Genomic DNA, 15,803 nt, shown 5'->3' on the forward strand with positions numbered 1-15,803 from the left:
ACTGGGGAGAGACAACTGGAATGTTAAAGTATAAACAAATACAGACATAAAAATACTCAAGCGGTATCTACAGAGTTCCCTCCCCCAAATTCCCTAATCTGTGCCAGTCAGTTGGCTACTGTCTATGCTTTCTTTCATTTCCACTATTTCTCCCTTGATTGCAAGAGGTCAAAAGGCGCTTCCTTATTGTTTTTGGACATCACTAACGGGGTCAATGTCCATGAAATGGGTCACCACCACGGAAAGTCATGCAGATGTAATGTGACTTCCCATATAGCCTTTCGGGGGGAGCACAGGTGGCCATTAAAACATAAAAGCTGCCGAAGCTCCTGCTCTCCCAATTCTGGTTCTAGGACAAGACAGAAAGCCTCTGGAGCCTCAGAAATAAAACAGCGCTGTCTTCCCTGATCTGTGAGACTGGCTGAGGGAGCTTGAGCAGGGACTCAGCTCTGAGATGACGTCTTTCAGGGAGACCTTCTCACAGGTTTGCGATGAGCTGTGGGGCCCCAGACCTGGCTGGTTAAGACACTGAAGGATCACAGCACCAAGGGTAAAAGTGGAAGAAGTACAGATTTTTATTATGAATCAGCTTAAACCCCTTTATGCCTCTGACAAAGTAACAAAAAAAAAAACATACTAATCAAAGGACCTCCAGGGTTTAATATTTCAAAAACACAGATAAATAGCTTACTACAGATAAATAGCTTCACCCCTTGGGCATTCTCCGAAGCATATGAGAAATTTCCAGGGGGTGTATAGGAGGGGATGTGTAACCAGTACACCCCAATCCCTCCCCCACTGGAAGGCAATGTCTAGGCATTGGGCCCCTGGAGAGGCAATATGGACCCATTCAGATTTCCTCCCAGGAACCAATCCCTCTTAGCTCTGGGGATGTCCTTAGCATGTGACTGTTACCTGGGAGGTGGGGTGAAGGGAAGGTTAGGGACGGGAAAGATGTATTTGTGGCTTTTGTGAGAAGCCATCCATAGGAGTGAGAGGCTTCTAGGTGGGAACTGAAACAGTCAAATTCTTGCCGATTGTTAATTGGGCCCTCATTTCAGAAAGCAATGCTATTTTTATAAATTGGATTGACTTCAAAAAACAAAGCACAATAAACAAAAAGGAATAGAAAATTTTATGCTAAAAAAAAAAAGAACCCAAATGAAATAATCAGTAGCACATTGCATCTGTGAATGTCCCAGCTCCCTGTAAAGGTTATGTGTGATTTATATCCAAGGTCATGGTGTAGGTATTACGCCCCAATCTTCACGTCCTCATTCTGCAAGTTCTGCGTCTCGTCGGTTGTCATAAACTGGTCCGTGGTCTCTGACGGCTCCTTGTTCACCAAATGCACCATCTCCTGAGACTTGCTGGCTTCCCCGTTTAGTCCACTTGGCTTTCTGTCCTCCACAGCTCCATTCCCATTGTTGATCACCAGCTTTTTCTTCTGCCCACACCTGACAATTTAAAGATCATGTGAGAAAAGGGTGCAGTAATGCAATCATCATCATCACAGTCATTTTCACTATGGTTTATAACAATCTGAGTACGTATGTTTCACCTTACTGGACTCTTTAAAGTGATGTCCCCTAAACCAGCAGTAAAAGCATCAGCTGTGAACTTGTTAGAAATGCAAATTCTCAGCCCTAACCCAGACATATCGAATCAGGGAACTCTAGGAGGGGGGCCCAGGATCTATGGTTTAATGAGCCTTCAAGGGGTTTCTGATGCACACTTGAGGTGGAGAACCAGGGGTCACAACTCAGGAAGCCAGTGCTGTGATGGGTGAGAAAACCTGGGGCTCAGAGAATTCAGTGCCTTGCCCCAGGTTACTCAGCAAGTAATAAAAGCATCAGAACTCAACCCCTGGAAAGTCTGACTCCAAGTTCCAATTCTCCTTTCACCACACTATGCAATGGAAATGTTTGCCTCTCCTTAGTGCCTTAGCAACTTCTGCACACTCAGAGAAACCATCAACGTGATCATTGGAAATCATTCTGGTTTGCATATTAAAGAAAGTCCCATTACTTCCTCTCTCAGTCAACACTCTGTGGGCCTTTTCGGGGTTATTATTGCGTGTACTGAGAAGAATCCAGCACCATTTTCCTAGAGGTATAAGGCCGTACCGATTGTTCCCTAGCGTTGGTTACCTTTCCATATAACCCTGGTTATGGGAGATGGAACTAACTATACAAGGCAAATATTTCAGTTACTTTAAGTTTTCCCAGCGACATTACTGTTACTTTAAGATTTCTCAGTAATATTTCTTAAGATTTAAAGGCAGGTCTTCTGTGGAAGAGCATGACCTTGGTCTTACTTAGCCCAGGTGCACTGTCAGAGCACTGCCTCACCCCACGCGGCCTGACGCGGTGCTTCCTCTTTCCTGTAACACGATCACGGCTACACAGCTAGAAGTCGGATGGTGTCTTATGGAAGCAAAATGGCAGAGCCTCACAACTACCCCTCCGCCTCCCAAGTGACAGCGACATGCTGAGGACGCTGCCTGTATGCCAGGCACCTTTCATGTAATTTCATGTAATCCTCACAACAACCCCACAAAGCAGCAGTTTTCCCCTGTGGAAACTGAGGCCCAGGGAGGTTTAATAGCTAACTGGAAGTCATACACCCAGTAAAAGGCAGAGTCAATATTCAACTCCAGGCCTTTACGACCAAAAGCCTGGACCCTGCCCAGCTCTATCCATGCTGCCAACCATCTGGAGATTTGCAAACACTATGAAGTTGAAATCGTTCGTTTTGCCGCTGGATATTTGGAGTCGTAGGGACAAGGCCTCTATTATTCATGACCGTGGGCCATTCCTGCCGGGACTGCCAAGGCCGTAAACTTTAATCTCTTGTTTGGGGAAGGAGAAATTATACCTCCTCCACAGGAGTCAGATCCTGCCCCTCTGGCAGGACGCTTGATGGGGGCAGAGGGAAGAACGCTTGACCCGGCTGCAGATCCGTGGGACTGGGAGTGCGGATGTGGTCCACGTAGACAAGAACGAGGGCTTGGGAGGCCTGGTTTTGAGACCTTACTGCTGTGTGACCTGGGACAACTCACTCACGCTCTCTGAGCCTCAGCTGGCTTATCTGTCATCTCAGGCTACTTAGCGTACCACTTTCACAAGACTGTAGAAAGCCCTCAAAACAGAGCCTGGCACGGCATCTATGAGTCTACTATTGTTTTATTTGTTGCTTTTATGAACACTGTGGGGTGAGGAAACCAAAGCCTTGGATAAGCACTTAGAACAGTATCTGGAACACAGCAAATGTTCGAGAGTCACTGGCTGTAATTCTGAATATAACGAGCATCACATAAAATGGGTTTGCTCATTTCTGCAGCTGCCTCCACCTCCTTGTCACATTTACTATGAAGATGACTTAAAAGGTCGAAGGTGGAATGCTGCTCATGTTATTTTATATTCTTGGGTGGTATTTTGGGTGTTCTTGGGAAGAAAGGTGTCTTGTTAGAGTAATCCCCATTGCCTACCAATGGGTGCTTGAGAAGTTTAATGAAATATTTCAAGAAAGTGATTTATAAGCATAAAAAAAAGCCTGTGTGTGTGGGGGGTGAAGTGAGGATTGATGCTATTGACATAAACAAAGCCGATTTGGAAGACGGAGGACATTTGACCTGTAGGGCTTAGGAATGCGGCGCTTGGGCTTTGCCCTGCCCATGCTTCCCTTTGCATGCAGGTGTCTCTGTAACCTGACTGAGTTCTTTCAGGCTGGCAGGATGAGTCTCCTAAAAAACTCAGTCCAATGTGTGGCGCTCCAGGCATTTGTAAGTACTTACTTATAAGTACTTTGAAAAGACATATCCTATTTTTCTCATCCTTCGGAGTGAGAGAAATGTTAAAAGGAACATTATTAGCGCTGAAGGGACTTCAGAGGCCATCTAGCCTAACCTTTTCCTTATGTTAACTGGAGATTGAGTCCCAGATAGTCCAGGCTACCATCCGAGACTGCACCCCTAGCGAGGGCAGGGTCCACGTCGTGTCTACGACTTAGATTTTCTGAGTCCAAAGGTCAGAGATCTCCACCGAACTGCATCTTGCCTTTATATCCTTTCCCCTTAAATCTCAGGCATTAGCTGAGCATGGTGACCACATGATGTGGAAGGACTGAGGCTGGAGCCTTGCCAGGGGCGGGTGGGCAGGCTCCGTGGGGTTTAGAAACCAGGCAACATACATTTAGCGCACGAAGGAATGTCTCTTGAAAGACTTGGGGGGTGGGGGTGGGTAACTTAACAACCAATCTTACATCTCTTCTAGCTGGCGATCCTTAAAGATATTTAGAGGTTTATTTTGCTTTGTGCCAGAGCCGGGTCATTCCATACGGTCACCACTAGCCACATGTGGCTACGTAAATTTAAACTAATTAAAATAAAATAAAATTGAAAACCCACTGAAGTTGAACTAGCCACATTTGGAGTGCTCAGTAGCCACCCGTGATTCATGGTTGTGTGTGGGACAGGACGAGTGTGGAACCTTTCTGCCGTTGTGGAAAGTTCTGTCGGACAGCTCTGTTCTAAAGGGCAGAACGAGGCTGGGTGGGCACAGATTGTGGAGAACCAGACCGCAGCTTAAGAGAAGGCAGACATTCTAAATCCTGGAACTTCAGAGAAGGGACCTGCCAAGCAGAGCTCCCCACTGGGGTTTACAGAAAAGACGCTTATTTCCAGGAGAGGGAAATCCGGCGAAGGCCTTTTCTGCACAAGTAGTGTAGAAACGTTTTTTAATCATTCTTGCTTTGTGAAGCCTTTTCTGGTCAGGCCCTCCCATTTTTTCCCCCTCTTCATACAAATCAGATAAATTCTTGAAGGAAAAGGCACTTAACTTCTCTTGGGCCTCACTGTATATCTATCTACCAATCTAATGGACTCCTACAACCACTGTTTGCTCTTAAAGACAGTGAATAAATACACTTTTCATTGGCAAGTTGCAATTCAAGGACTCTGGTTACATGAAGAACAGTAAGAAAAGCTGACATGGGTTATGACAAGGATGGGAAAAGCTAAGGAAATAACAGGACCTCTAAGTCAGCACCTTTAAGGTGATGCCACTCTCAGATGCCATTGTCATGGGTACCTGTGGTCAACCCTTGAATGTCACCTTTAGCGACTAATGTTTTTTCACTTTTATCTTTTAACCATAATTCACATAACAGTGCTTGGCACAGAGTATGCGCTCGATGGATATTAGATGACTCAAATCCAACAGACTGATATTGCCACGAAACCTCAAAACCCTTCTGGGAAAGGATGGTATTCTTTTTGTTTTGAATCTGCTCTTTCTGGTCCCCAGGGCTGACAGTCATAGCTGTCCCTCAAAAGATGTTTCCCAAATAAACATATGCCTGTTGTAGGTCCCTGCTTTTAACCAATTTTTCTTGGATGAACACAGGATTCTGTATCTCTCTAACTCACAGTGCTCACAGCAGTTAAGTCCTGGCCTTTAAGAGGATAAGAAAAAGATTGGCGACTTTAGCAACCCAAGTGCACCTAAGGGGCCTGTGAAGCCATACCCACCTTTTGGCTGCCTGGCAAGTCTGTTTGTGGTGATCAGATCAGGATATGGTAATTATGGCATCTAAGCAGCTCCTTTCCCGGTGAGATCCTCCCTGTGCTGGATCCCGTGAGTCCCTGCTTGCCTGTTGCTAGGGTGACTGCTGGTCTTGGGGGAGGGGGAGGAGGAGGGCAGCAGCGGGGCCTGTTTTCACGGCTGACATGATGGCAGTGACGTGTGAGCTAAGCAGTCACACAGTCACACTGCACGGACTCCAGCTGCTCTCGGGGACAGTTGTGATGGTTCTCTGAGGTCCCCCCCATGTCGACAACATCAAGGGCCACTGTTTCTGTGGTGACATGTGCAGAACTCATGGACTGTGTATGTGAGCAGAGGCAATACATTCTGGGGCCTGGGACAAAAGGACTGATTTCCAACAATAGGAAATTCATATGTAATTGAGCCAAAGTAACCTAAGAGAAAATAAGGAAGCCAAGGGCAAGTATAAAGATTCTTTGGAAGGGGTCTCTTAAGTCACATTATTTAAATTCAACTTTAAAAAGTATCTTTCCATTTAGTCATAGAAGATGACTAGGAGGGCTTCCAGATTTCTTTTCCTAGTTTTTGTTCCATATACAATCAGCTGCCATAACTAATTATTTTTATTACACCCTCAAACACACAGATAGCAACACAACTGTTCTACTGTAATATAGCACTTTTATTAACTTGTACCCATGTAAGGCGGCCTTATTTAATTTCTTCAGATAATTAGCAACACTGCTGGGGCTGCACACGGCAATGGAATTGGGTATTTGGTGTTTTCCAGAAGCCAGTGAGAAAGATTCTATCGTTTTCTCCAGGTCTTCTCCCAAACATAGTGGTATTTTCTGGCCTGTTAGATGATCTAGTGATACAGTAAAGGTGGCCTCACTTGGAAATAAGATTTTTTACCATTTAAGAGAAACCTCAAGAGACACTCACAAGAGATTTAATGTTCCTAAGCATATGCTTAGAGAAAAATAACACTTCTTGAAAGCATCTTAAGCAAGAGATTTAGACTAGTATTTGTGGAGTGCCCCAGTCAAAGTTCATTTCTTCTGTTGCTAGAATTTCCCTATACTTCACTTCAGGTGGCGTTATTTCTGGAGCCTGGCCTCAGCTCAACCAGGTGTGTGTGTTGTTTAAATAACTTCTGAAACAATAGGCCTTGGCTGAGGTAGGGAGGGAGGGGGCCATCCTTTCAACTGCTGCTTCCAGAGAACAGAAAATAGTGTCCTTATAGAAAACAAACCAATAAACAAAACCCAAAACAAACATACAAACTCAATGCCTGTTTTAGGTAAGGGTTCTAGAAAGTTCCATGGGCCTGAGAGAGGGGATGACCAATCCCTGGATCTTTATATGGTGTTTTTGTGTATTGTGAGTACACTTAATAAATATATGTTTGATAAATAAATGAATGAGTATATATATACTTTTATGCCTTTCTGGTGAGATAGGTCATAATTCATCAAGATAAAGTTTCGATGGGCTTTAGCCCCAAAATAATGAAGATCCCCAGGAGATTCAACCACTATTCAAAAGCGGTGGTCCAGATAATCACAGTGTCTCTTTTCCACAGAACGTGCCAGAGCAGGGCTTCTTGAACTGTACCAGGTACATGAATCTCTGAGACTTCGTCCAAACAGATTCTGATACAGGAGGCCTGAAGTTCTGCATTTCTAACAAGTCCCCAGGATGCTGGGGCGGCCGGTTCCTCTGAGCAGCAAGGACATAGAGACTAAATTTAAGTGGTTCCCTTCCAGAGTCAAAGTCTCTGAGGAGCACCCCCTTACCTTCTTCGACTGTTGACAGCAATGCAAACTGCGAGAATCAAAGCCAGGGCCAAGAGGGATGCCAAGATGATCAGCCATTCTGGTACAAGCAAAGGAAAAGACAGCCATGAAATTGGGAAATACGTTTTGTGACAACAAACACACACTTAACAAAACTGACCTGGTCCAAACAAGAGCCACAGTGGGCACTACAGATGAGCCTGACCAAATGGCCCAGCCAGGAGGCAAATAATACTGGAAAAGCAATTTTTCTATAGGTGTTTGTCCAGCCGGCCTCTTGTTTTAACCTCTCGTCATCAGTCGGAACTTCCAAGTCTCTCCAGGGGAAACATGTTTCCAAACAAATGTAGAATGACCTGTTGAGACTTGCAGATGCCCTTGGTGTAATTATTAAGTAAGCTGAAAGAAATGTATTCTGCCCCTGAAAGGAAGATTCCTTTCCTATATAAGTGCATCCACCTAAAAATCGAGGCCACATACCGGTGAGTGGGAAGGAGGACACCCCTGTAGACGTTTGAACTTACGCATGTTCCCTGGGGAGTCGTGTGGCAAAACTCTTCACAAGCCTTCAAAATGCACATGCTTTTGATATAGCAGTTATGATGCCAGGAAATTATAGGACCTTAGCATTAGCTATGAAGATGTTTATTACTGAGCTATTTATAATAGAAAAAGGTGAAAACAATCTAATAACCAGCAATAAGGAATAAATTAGATTGAATAAATTAGAGTACTTTCCTTGTATCATTTACTATAATACAGAGGAAGAATATTTAATGACATTGGAAAGCTGTGGCCAGCCAGTCGAGAATGGTAGTTTACTAAATAGCATGTATGGTATAATTACATTTTTGTATATAAATTACATTGAAAAATGACAGGAAGGACATATATGAAGATGGTAACCATGGTATCTCTGGATGGTGAGGTAGATAATAATTGATTTATATTTTTGTCCTTTTTTAAGCTGCATTTTCTAAAATGTCTGTAATAATGCATTGTTCTTGGACTAATAAAAATGTCATACATATGTTTTTAAATCAAGCTTTAACATACTAAGATGTGACTTGACAACTTGAATAAATTCAGTTGCCAAGTGGGCCATCTATCTGTGCAATGAACTAAGCTTGGGAAACAGGAAAATGGGCAGTCATTCACTGTCCATTCATCTTTGGGGGACCTGGCTCTCCTCTGATTTCCTGCTCAGTGCTGCCTTTGCCTAACCTCTACCTGGTTATGTGAGTCAGGAGGTGGGGAAGCCAACAGGAGAGAACCATTTCTGTTCTGTCCTGGGGCTCTAGCTCAGAGATGCCCCACATTCCCACTCACCCAGGTTGGAAAGAATCCTGCAGCCTGATTATAGCCAATTACATCGCACCCACCCTGTCCTCCCAGCAGCCCTCTCCCTCTCCACGTGCTCTGCCTCAGGTGGTGCCCAGGCCAGCTGAGGCAGGGGGCAGGCACATGCCACATCCTTCCCTTTCCCCATGGAAGGCTCAGTTTGGAGACTTCTGAAGGGCGGGGTGTTAGAAGGATAATTTACAACCCTAGGAAAACCCTTCCTTTTTTTGTAATCCCCCTTTTACAAGTGCTCAACTTTGAACCCAAGTCAAATAAAGAAGTTGCTTCAAAAGACTGAAATCTCAACACTCAAGAGAGCCAGCTGGCCCAGTCTCCTCACTGCACATGTAACATATTCGGAAACTGTCCTTTGTCTGGATCAGTGAGGGCTGTCCCTTGAGAAAAAGTGGCTTGTGGACCAGAAAAAGGTTTTCACTGCACTCGACACACTGTCTGCCATGTCAGGAGAATTTTGTGCATGTCTTCCCCAACCCCAGACATGAAGGGGAAACTGAATTGGGACAGGAGGGACCTGGCTGTGCCCTGGACCCTCCTGGGTGATCACTCCTTTGAGGAGGAAGCTTTAGGAACTAACACGGCACTGCGCTAGGACAGAGCAGGGACAAGTGTGAATATGGGCTCAGCCAGTCTATGGATCCTGGGGAGGAAAAATCCATCTTTTCCTCTCTTTTGCTCTCATTCATCTTTAGCTTGCAAAGAGGATCAATCAGTTTCAAGAGATGGACATTTATCAGGCTGTGCTTTCAAACTGGTTGTTTCTTCCTCTCTGGGACATTCAGAGAGACCTGCTTTTAAGCATCGTTTTCCTCCCCACGGGTTGAAACTCACCTGGAATTTGAGGTTTCCTAATTGGACCAGAGGTCGTGTTGGCACCCCCTTCTTGGCTCCCTCTGGAGTGTCCTAAGGAGAAAAACATCTCTCAAACAAAGTTCAGGATGGACAACCAGGCTTACAGAGCAGCTCACGGGGCCAGCCACTGCATCCTGCAAAGCTACTCACGCATCCAAGCCGCAGACATTTATGAGGCGCCACAAGAAAGAGATCTCCCCAGAAAACTTCAGTTTGATTCAGGCTAAGGTTTGAAAACGTTATTTTTCATCAAGAACATGAGACTTTAGAGCAGCACTGTTGTTAAATATTTAAGCCCTTGTGCTCCAGGGCGAGACCACCTTGGATTCAAGTCCTGCTTGTGCCACCTGCTAGTAACCTGTGCTGGCTCAAGTGACCCTCTCCAAGTGTCAGTTTCTTCCTCTTAATTGGGGTGATACTAGAATCCACTTTATCATAATTCTACAGAGGCTTGAAGGAGTACACAAGACTGGTGATCGTGCATAGATATTTTCTATTTTTAATTTCGGACCTTGCTACTCAAAGCGTGGTCCCTGGGCCTGCAGCATGGGCATCACGTGGGAGAATGCTGGGAATGCAGAATCTCAGGCCTCACTCCAGACCCGCCTAACCAGAATCTTCATTTTAACAAGATCCCTAAGGGATTCGTATGCTCCAGAAAGGCCAGAGCAAATCTTAAAATCACATCCTATGTCATCATAGAAGTGAACATAAATATTATAAAATAAGGGCTTGGGGGACCATGGCCCATTCTACCTATGAAAAACTCATGCATAACCAGGCTTACAGAGAGTGGCACATGGGGCCAGCCTCTGCATCACTGTGAAGCTATTTATACATCCAAGCCACAGGCATTTATAAAGTGCTACAAGAAAGAGAGCTCAGAAAAGTTCAGTTTGATCAGGCTGATCTACTGTTGAAACCTGCTAATATGTTATTGAACCATGCTTTGTTTGTGAAGAATGAGCATTTTCCCCTGCTACAAAACAAAACACGGAAACAAACAGAAAATCTCAGACCGAAAGGAAGCATTGTAACACACAGAACCCACAAGTCAGAACAGGAGGCCGGCGAAGAGACTCGCCCGAACGAAAGAGACTCTGTTTTCTTTGTGTTTTTTATGCTTCCCTTTCTGCTCGCAACAAAAATTGAAAAGATCCCACCAAAATGAACTGTATTTCCCCTACTAAAAGGAACCCCGAGGCAGAATCCCGCCATGGGTCTGCAAGGGAAGAAAACAAAACGAAACAGGGGTGTCTGTCTGTCTGGGCAGCCAGTGAAGGAAGGTGGCTGGGCCCCACAGGAAGCGCTCTCCTAAGGGAGCCAACCTTCTGACCGTGCACAGAATACACTGAAGTCTTGATCGGGGTGGTTATTTTGGGTAGGGTGGCTCTTGTTTAAGCAATTTGACATTTTTGTTAAACTCAAGTTCTACCATATGTCTGGCCATTCCAGCATACCGCCTGCCAGTTTGACAGCAGCCTCTCCCTTTCCAGACCTCAGGAGCCCCGCACACTCTCTCTAGCCGCTGACCAGAGTCCTTGATCCTCGGTCATGGGATACTGGCCATTTAAACTGGAGCTCTTTGGCCTTTCAAACCAGCTCAGAGGTACAGTCACTCTCACTGGTCTTTCCCTGACTCACAGCAGCCTTTGATATGTGAAAGGGAGGTCATTAATGGATCATGATTTCTTTATTTCTATTTTCCAGAAAAAGCGCTCGCAGCAAGGAAAGATCTGGGCGTGTGTACAGGCAGATGAAACGTCCCGTTTGAACAACAGACACCTGCACAGGAGTCAAACAAAAGAGACCGCTCCCACCCACTTGGTTCTCTCTTCAGGCAAACGCCAAGGAGATGGAAGAGATAGAGCAGGTCTTGCCCTGCTCCCTCAGAGGCCTGCAAACGTCGCTTGGGTCGGGCTGGCGGGGAAAGCAAGTTCTGCGAAGAGGAACACTCGATACTGCAGTTGGGAGATGAGGTCCAATCTGAGACGTGTGCACAGAGATAATTCAACTGGCTTTAACTGTGAGGAAAGCAGTCTCGGATAGTGCTTCCCAAGCCTTAATATGTACAAACCACATAGTGGGGTGGGGAGAGTCTGGATTCAGGAGGTCTAGGATGGCCGAGGATTCTGCATTTCCAACCAGCTCCTAGGTGAGGCCTCTGCTGCACCCTTGGAGTAGCTGGGGTCTCCTGATCTTAGAGAACATTGCCTTTTAGTAACAACTCCTTATCATTTCCAAAATCGTTTCAAATTCCTGATACCTCATGTTCTTCACAAGAACTCTAGGAGGTAACTGAGGCCAGGGTTCTGATCCCTTTTTTCAAGAAAAGAAATGGAGGTTGGGAAAGGCTCAATGCCCCACCCAGGTCCCCAGAGAGCCTGGGACTTCTGTTCTTGTTTTAGAAGCATTTCTAATGAGTCCCCACACCCCTGTCTTCTTGTGTAAATGGTTATCACCAAAACTACCATGTAAATATCCACCTTCATTTTGCTTTAAGTGTGTGAACATTTAAGCCTGGAGGCAACCCCGCTTGCAATGGAAGCATGAAGGGGAGGACAATAGTTCATAAGGAAGACCTGGCTTGCATGGGGCCACCTGGACTGATGATGCTCAGGGACTCCTTGGTATGACAGCACCAGCACAGCCCCAGCGTTAGTGGTCACAGGTAATCCTGCTTCCTATCAGACTTCTGCTGCCTGGAGTAACATTTCCAGGAGTGAGATGTGAGTCACAGCAAATAGGAATCCATTTAATAATGCATGCCTGGTGGTAATTATGGTCATTACAGAGTGCTTCCTCCAGACTGTGCTTATGAGAGGTGATATGAGAGCTTTGGATTTGAAACGGGGCTCTACCACTCAACTCACTAGTCATGTCAACTCAGCTAAGTTGCTTGGTGTCTCTGAACCTCAGTGTCCTCTGTAATATTGGGATAATAATAGCACTTATGTAGGTTGCAGGGTTTGAAGGATGATTGAATGAGTTAATAATAGGTGAAACATATGAAATATGTTTAATTTCATATTTGACTATTGACCGACTGTTTAATATGGTCCAACCTAATACACTGCGATAATTACTATCCAAATTTTATTGATTAGGAAATTGAGTCTCAGATCCTTTAAGCAACATCCCCAGTTTGTATGAGGAGGAGCGGGGATCAAACCAAGCCATTCTTATTTCAAAACACATATTTTTAATCACTCTGGTGTAGTCCAGTGTTGAATTGAGACCCTATTTGGATTCTCCCTGATCCTTTCAAATGGAAGAATTCTCTCCAAAGTGGTAGTTCTGAGAGTACAGTCCTTGTTTTAGCATTATCAGCATCACTAGGGACTTACTAAAAGCACAAGTGCTCAGGCTCCACCCCAGACACGCAGAATCAGACACTTTAAGGACGGGGCCCAGCAGTGTGATTTAGTAAGCCCCCCCCCCCCCGTGATTGTGATGCATGCTAAGAAAGTGTGAGGACCGCCTTCCAGAGACACTGACTCCTACTTCACTAACTATCAGCTGGTTCAATGATGCTGACAGCCAACGACTAAAGCAGCTCAAACTCACCGTCTGCTGCAGATCCGTGAGTGGTATGGTGCCTGCCGGTGGAGTCGGAAGATGAGTCTTGATCTCCTGTAAGGAGCAATCAGAGAAGGCTCAGGACTGTGTGTTCCAATGACACTGCCACACGCATTTCCTCACGTTTGCATTTTCACGCACTTTGCTTTCACCCCAAAGCTCAGTCTTTTAAAGGGAAGCAAAATGATGGCAAAGGAGCCTTGAATGGGTTCACAATACCAATTCCTTCATTCTTACTCCGCTGATGAGTGCGCTAGAGTTTTCATCAGAATTAAGGAGATTAGTTCAGTGCAGATCATCAAGGATGACCACAGGAAGTATGGCTTTGATGAAAACCTCGTAACTGTACCATGCAGACAGAAGTATCATGATGCCGTCACAGGTCTGAGGTTGGGATTTGATACTGTGTCTTTGAAATAGAGACTATAGGCTTTGAATCAGGACAAGTGTGATCACTGGGAATGGGTGTGCTCTGTGGCTGAGGGCATGAGACTTTCAAAGAGAGTTCTCTGAGGCAGGGAACAGAAAAAGGTTTTGGTGGGCAATAAAGGATCTTGGGATTGAATTATGTAAAGATTCAAAGAGAAAAGTCAACTGCTTATTTAAAGCAGAAGTCTGAAAATAAGTGAAAAAGAAATGGGGAAGTGATAGCTAACATGTGACTAATTAGAATATGTTTCAACTAGAAATATTTTTCAAAAATGAAATCTGCATTTTCAACACCAAGGGTTAATATAATCCATCTTCTCAAACATCCGTCATGGACAGGCTTTAAATTGCAACAACTTCATGAACTGCCAAACTCGGGATCCGCACGTCAGCCCTTGGATTTAGCACATGGAAAGTCTTGGTTTTCTCCCTCCTCCCCACACATTTTTCAAAACTATACTTGTATCTTAAAACAACACAGAACAGGACAATGGTTTCATAAAATGACTATACTCACCCATTATGAAGGTACCTATCAGGAATATACCATAGTCTGATCACCCCCATTTCCCGAAAGGAAGGTAAGTGGCATGTAATTGTAGAGAGGAGACAGATTGCTTTGTTCCTTGGCTGATGGTTAGAATAATGAAAAACAGCATTTGCTGAAATGCCAGCACCAATACCCCCATACCACCATCGGCATCACCACCACCACCACCACTATCACTACTACCATCACCATCACCATCACCACCAACACCACAATTCCAAGTGTTTTAATTTTTATGATTAAGTATAGAGACCGAGAAAGATGTTTTGGAAGAAATGAGCAGTTACTGAGCATGTAACCCATGGGGAACCATGGAAAATCAGTTGGTACCAGATGGAATGTAGAAGAAATGAGAGTGCGTGGATATCGATTTTGGAGAAAGTATCCTCTTTACTAACACATAGTCTATGAAATCCTTCTAGGCTACTGTAACTATTCAAATTGCCATTTAAGCTTTAAATTCACTGGGTTGCATGACAGGCCTTAGTTTTGCCAAGAGAAATTAGGCAGTGCTCTCAGAGGCATCTCTACAGAAGAATACTGACAATGACAGTTGGAATTTTTAATAACTGCGGGCAGAACCGTGCTGAATAAAGAACCAGAGGGTGTGATGGGTTCTGTCCGGCCAGTATTGCCAACGTCAGAATTTTCTAAGACTGTTCTCCCTGAAGCCGGGGACGGGCATCCCAGAGGAAAGCAGCCATGCACGTGGCATTCTGGGTGTCTGTCACCACATCAGTCAGAGCATCGCAGCTGTCATCTCTCTTGTGTACTGAGTTCTCATAACATTTATTCTTTTTGGGGAGGGGGATAAGAACCTGGCACATACAGGGTTCAGTATTATCTGCAGTTTTCACACATCCACTGGAAGTCTTGGGATGTATCCCCAGTGGATAAGGAGGGATTGCTGTATTTTTTCTTTTTTGGTAGCTTATGTCTCATTTTTTTTCCCTGTACATGCAAACCTATGATAAGGTTTAATTTATAAACTAGGCACAGTAAGAAATTAGCAACAGTAGCTAATAATAAAATAGAACAATTACAGCAATACACTATAATAAAAGCTATGTGGATATGGCATTAGTGAGTAGAGTAAGGATTACTTGAGCGCAAGCACTGTGAGCTCACGACAGTCAGACTGAGAACGAGATGGCTACTAAGTGACCAAGGGGTGGGTAGCATAAACAGCGTGGGTACACTGGACACAGGATGATTCACATCCCTGGTGGGGACGGAGCAGAACAACATGAGATTTCATCACGCTACTATGAATAGTACACGAATTAAAACTTATAAATTGTTTATTTCTGGAATTTTCCATTTCACATTTTCAGACCACAGTTGACCACGGGTAACTGAAATCGTGGAGGGCAAAACCATAGATAAAAGAAGGGGACTACTCTATATTTAAAAACACTGATCTTTAATAGGTCTCAGTGGCTGAATGGTGAGAGGTACTTGAATACTTGGTACCAGGAAGAGAGAATATGATTTTAGCTTCTTAGCCAGAGTAGGTATCTTCTAGTTCCATTTTCTACAATGTTAGTTTTTTAATGCAAATGAAGAAATAAAGAAAAGCAAAAGTGGGCAGGGCTGTTTATTTGAAAAAAATAAAAAGGTCTCATTCTAGGTCCAGGTCCAACTAAACTCATCTTTAGCCCCCTCCTTGCCATTACCACAAGAGAGACG

General features: G+C 44.5%; 1 protein-coding gene across 15 annotated transcripts in view; it reads right to left on the bottom strand.

The window, feature by feature from the left end:
- Positions 1 to 551: 551 nt before the first annotated feature.
- The window catches only part of CD44 (CD44 molecule (IN blood group)), an 84,689-nt gene continuing 69,437 nt past the window's right edge, over positions 552 to 15,803 (bottom strand). For all 15 annotated transcript variants that reach the window (XM_053924203.1, XM_053924202.1, XM_024558808.4 and 12 more), the window contains 4 exons: positions 13,124 to 13,189; positions 9,536 to 9,607; positions 7,346 to 7,424; positions 552 to 1,457 (listed from right to left, as the gene is read on the bottom strand). In XM_053924203.1, coding sequence (XP_053780178.1) covers positions 1,253 to 1,457; positions 7,346 to 7,424; positions 9,536 to 9,607; positions 13,124 to 13,189 — 422 coding nt within the window. In that variant the 3' untranslated portion in view covers positions 552 to 1,252. The remainder of the gene's footprint in view (positions 1,458 to 7,345; positions 7,425 to 9,535; positions 9,608 to 13,123; positions 13,190 to 15,803) is intronic.

Source organism: Desmodus rotundus, chromosome 5, assembly GCF_022682495.2.
Source record: "Desmodus rotundus isolate HL8 chromosome 5, HLdesRot8A.1, whole genome shotgun sequence".
NCBI classification, from domain to species: domain Eukaryota; kingdom Metazoa; phylum Chordata; class Mammalia; order Chiroptera; family Phyllostomidae; genus Desmodus; species Desmodus rotundus.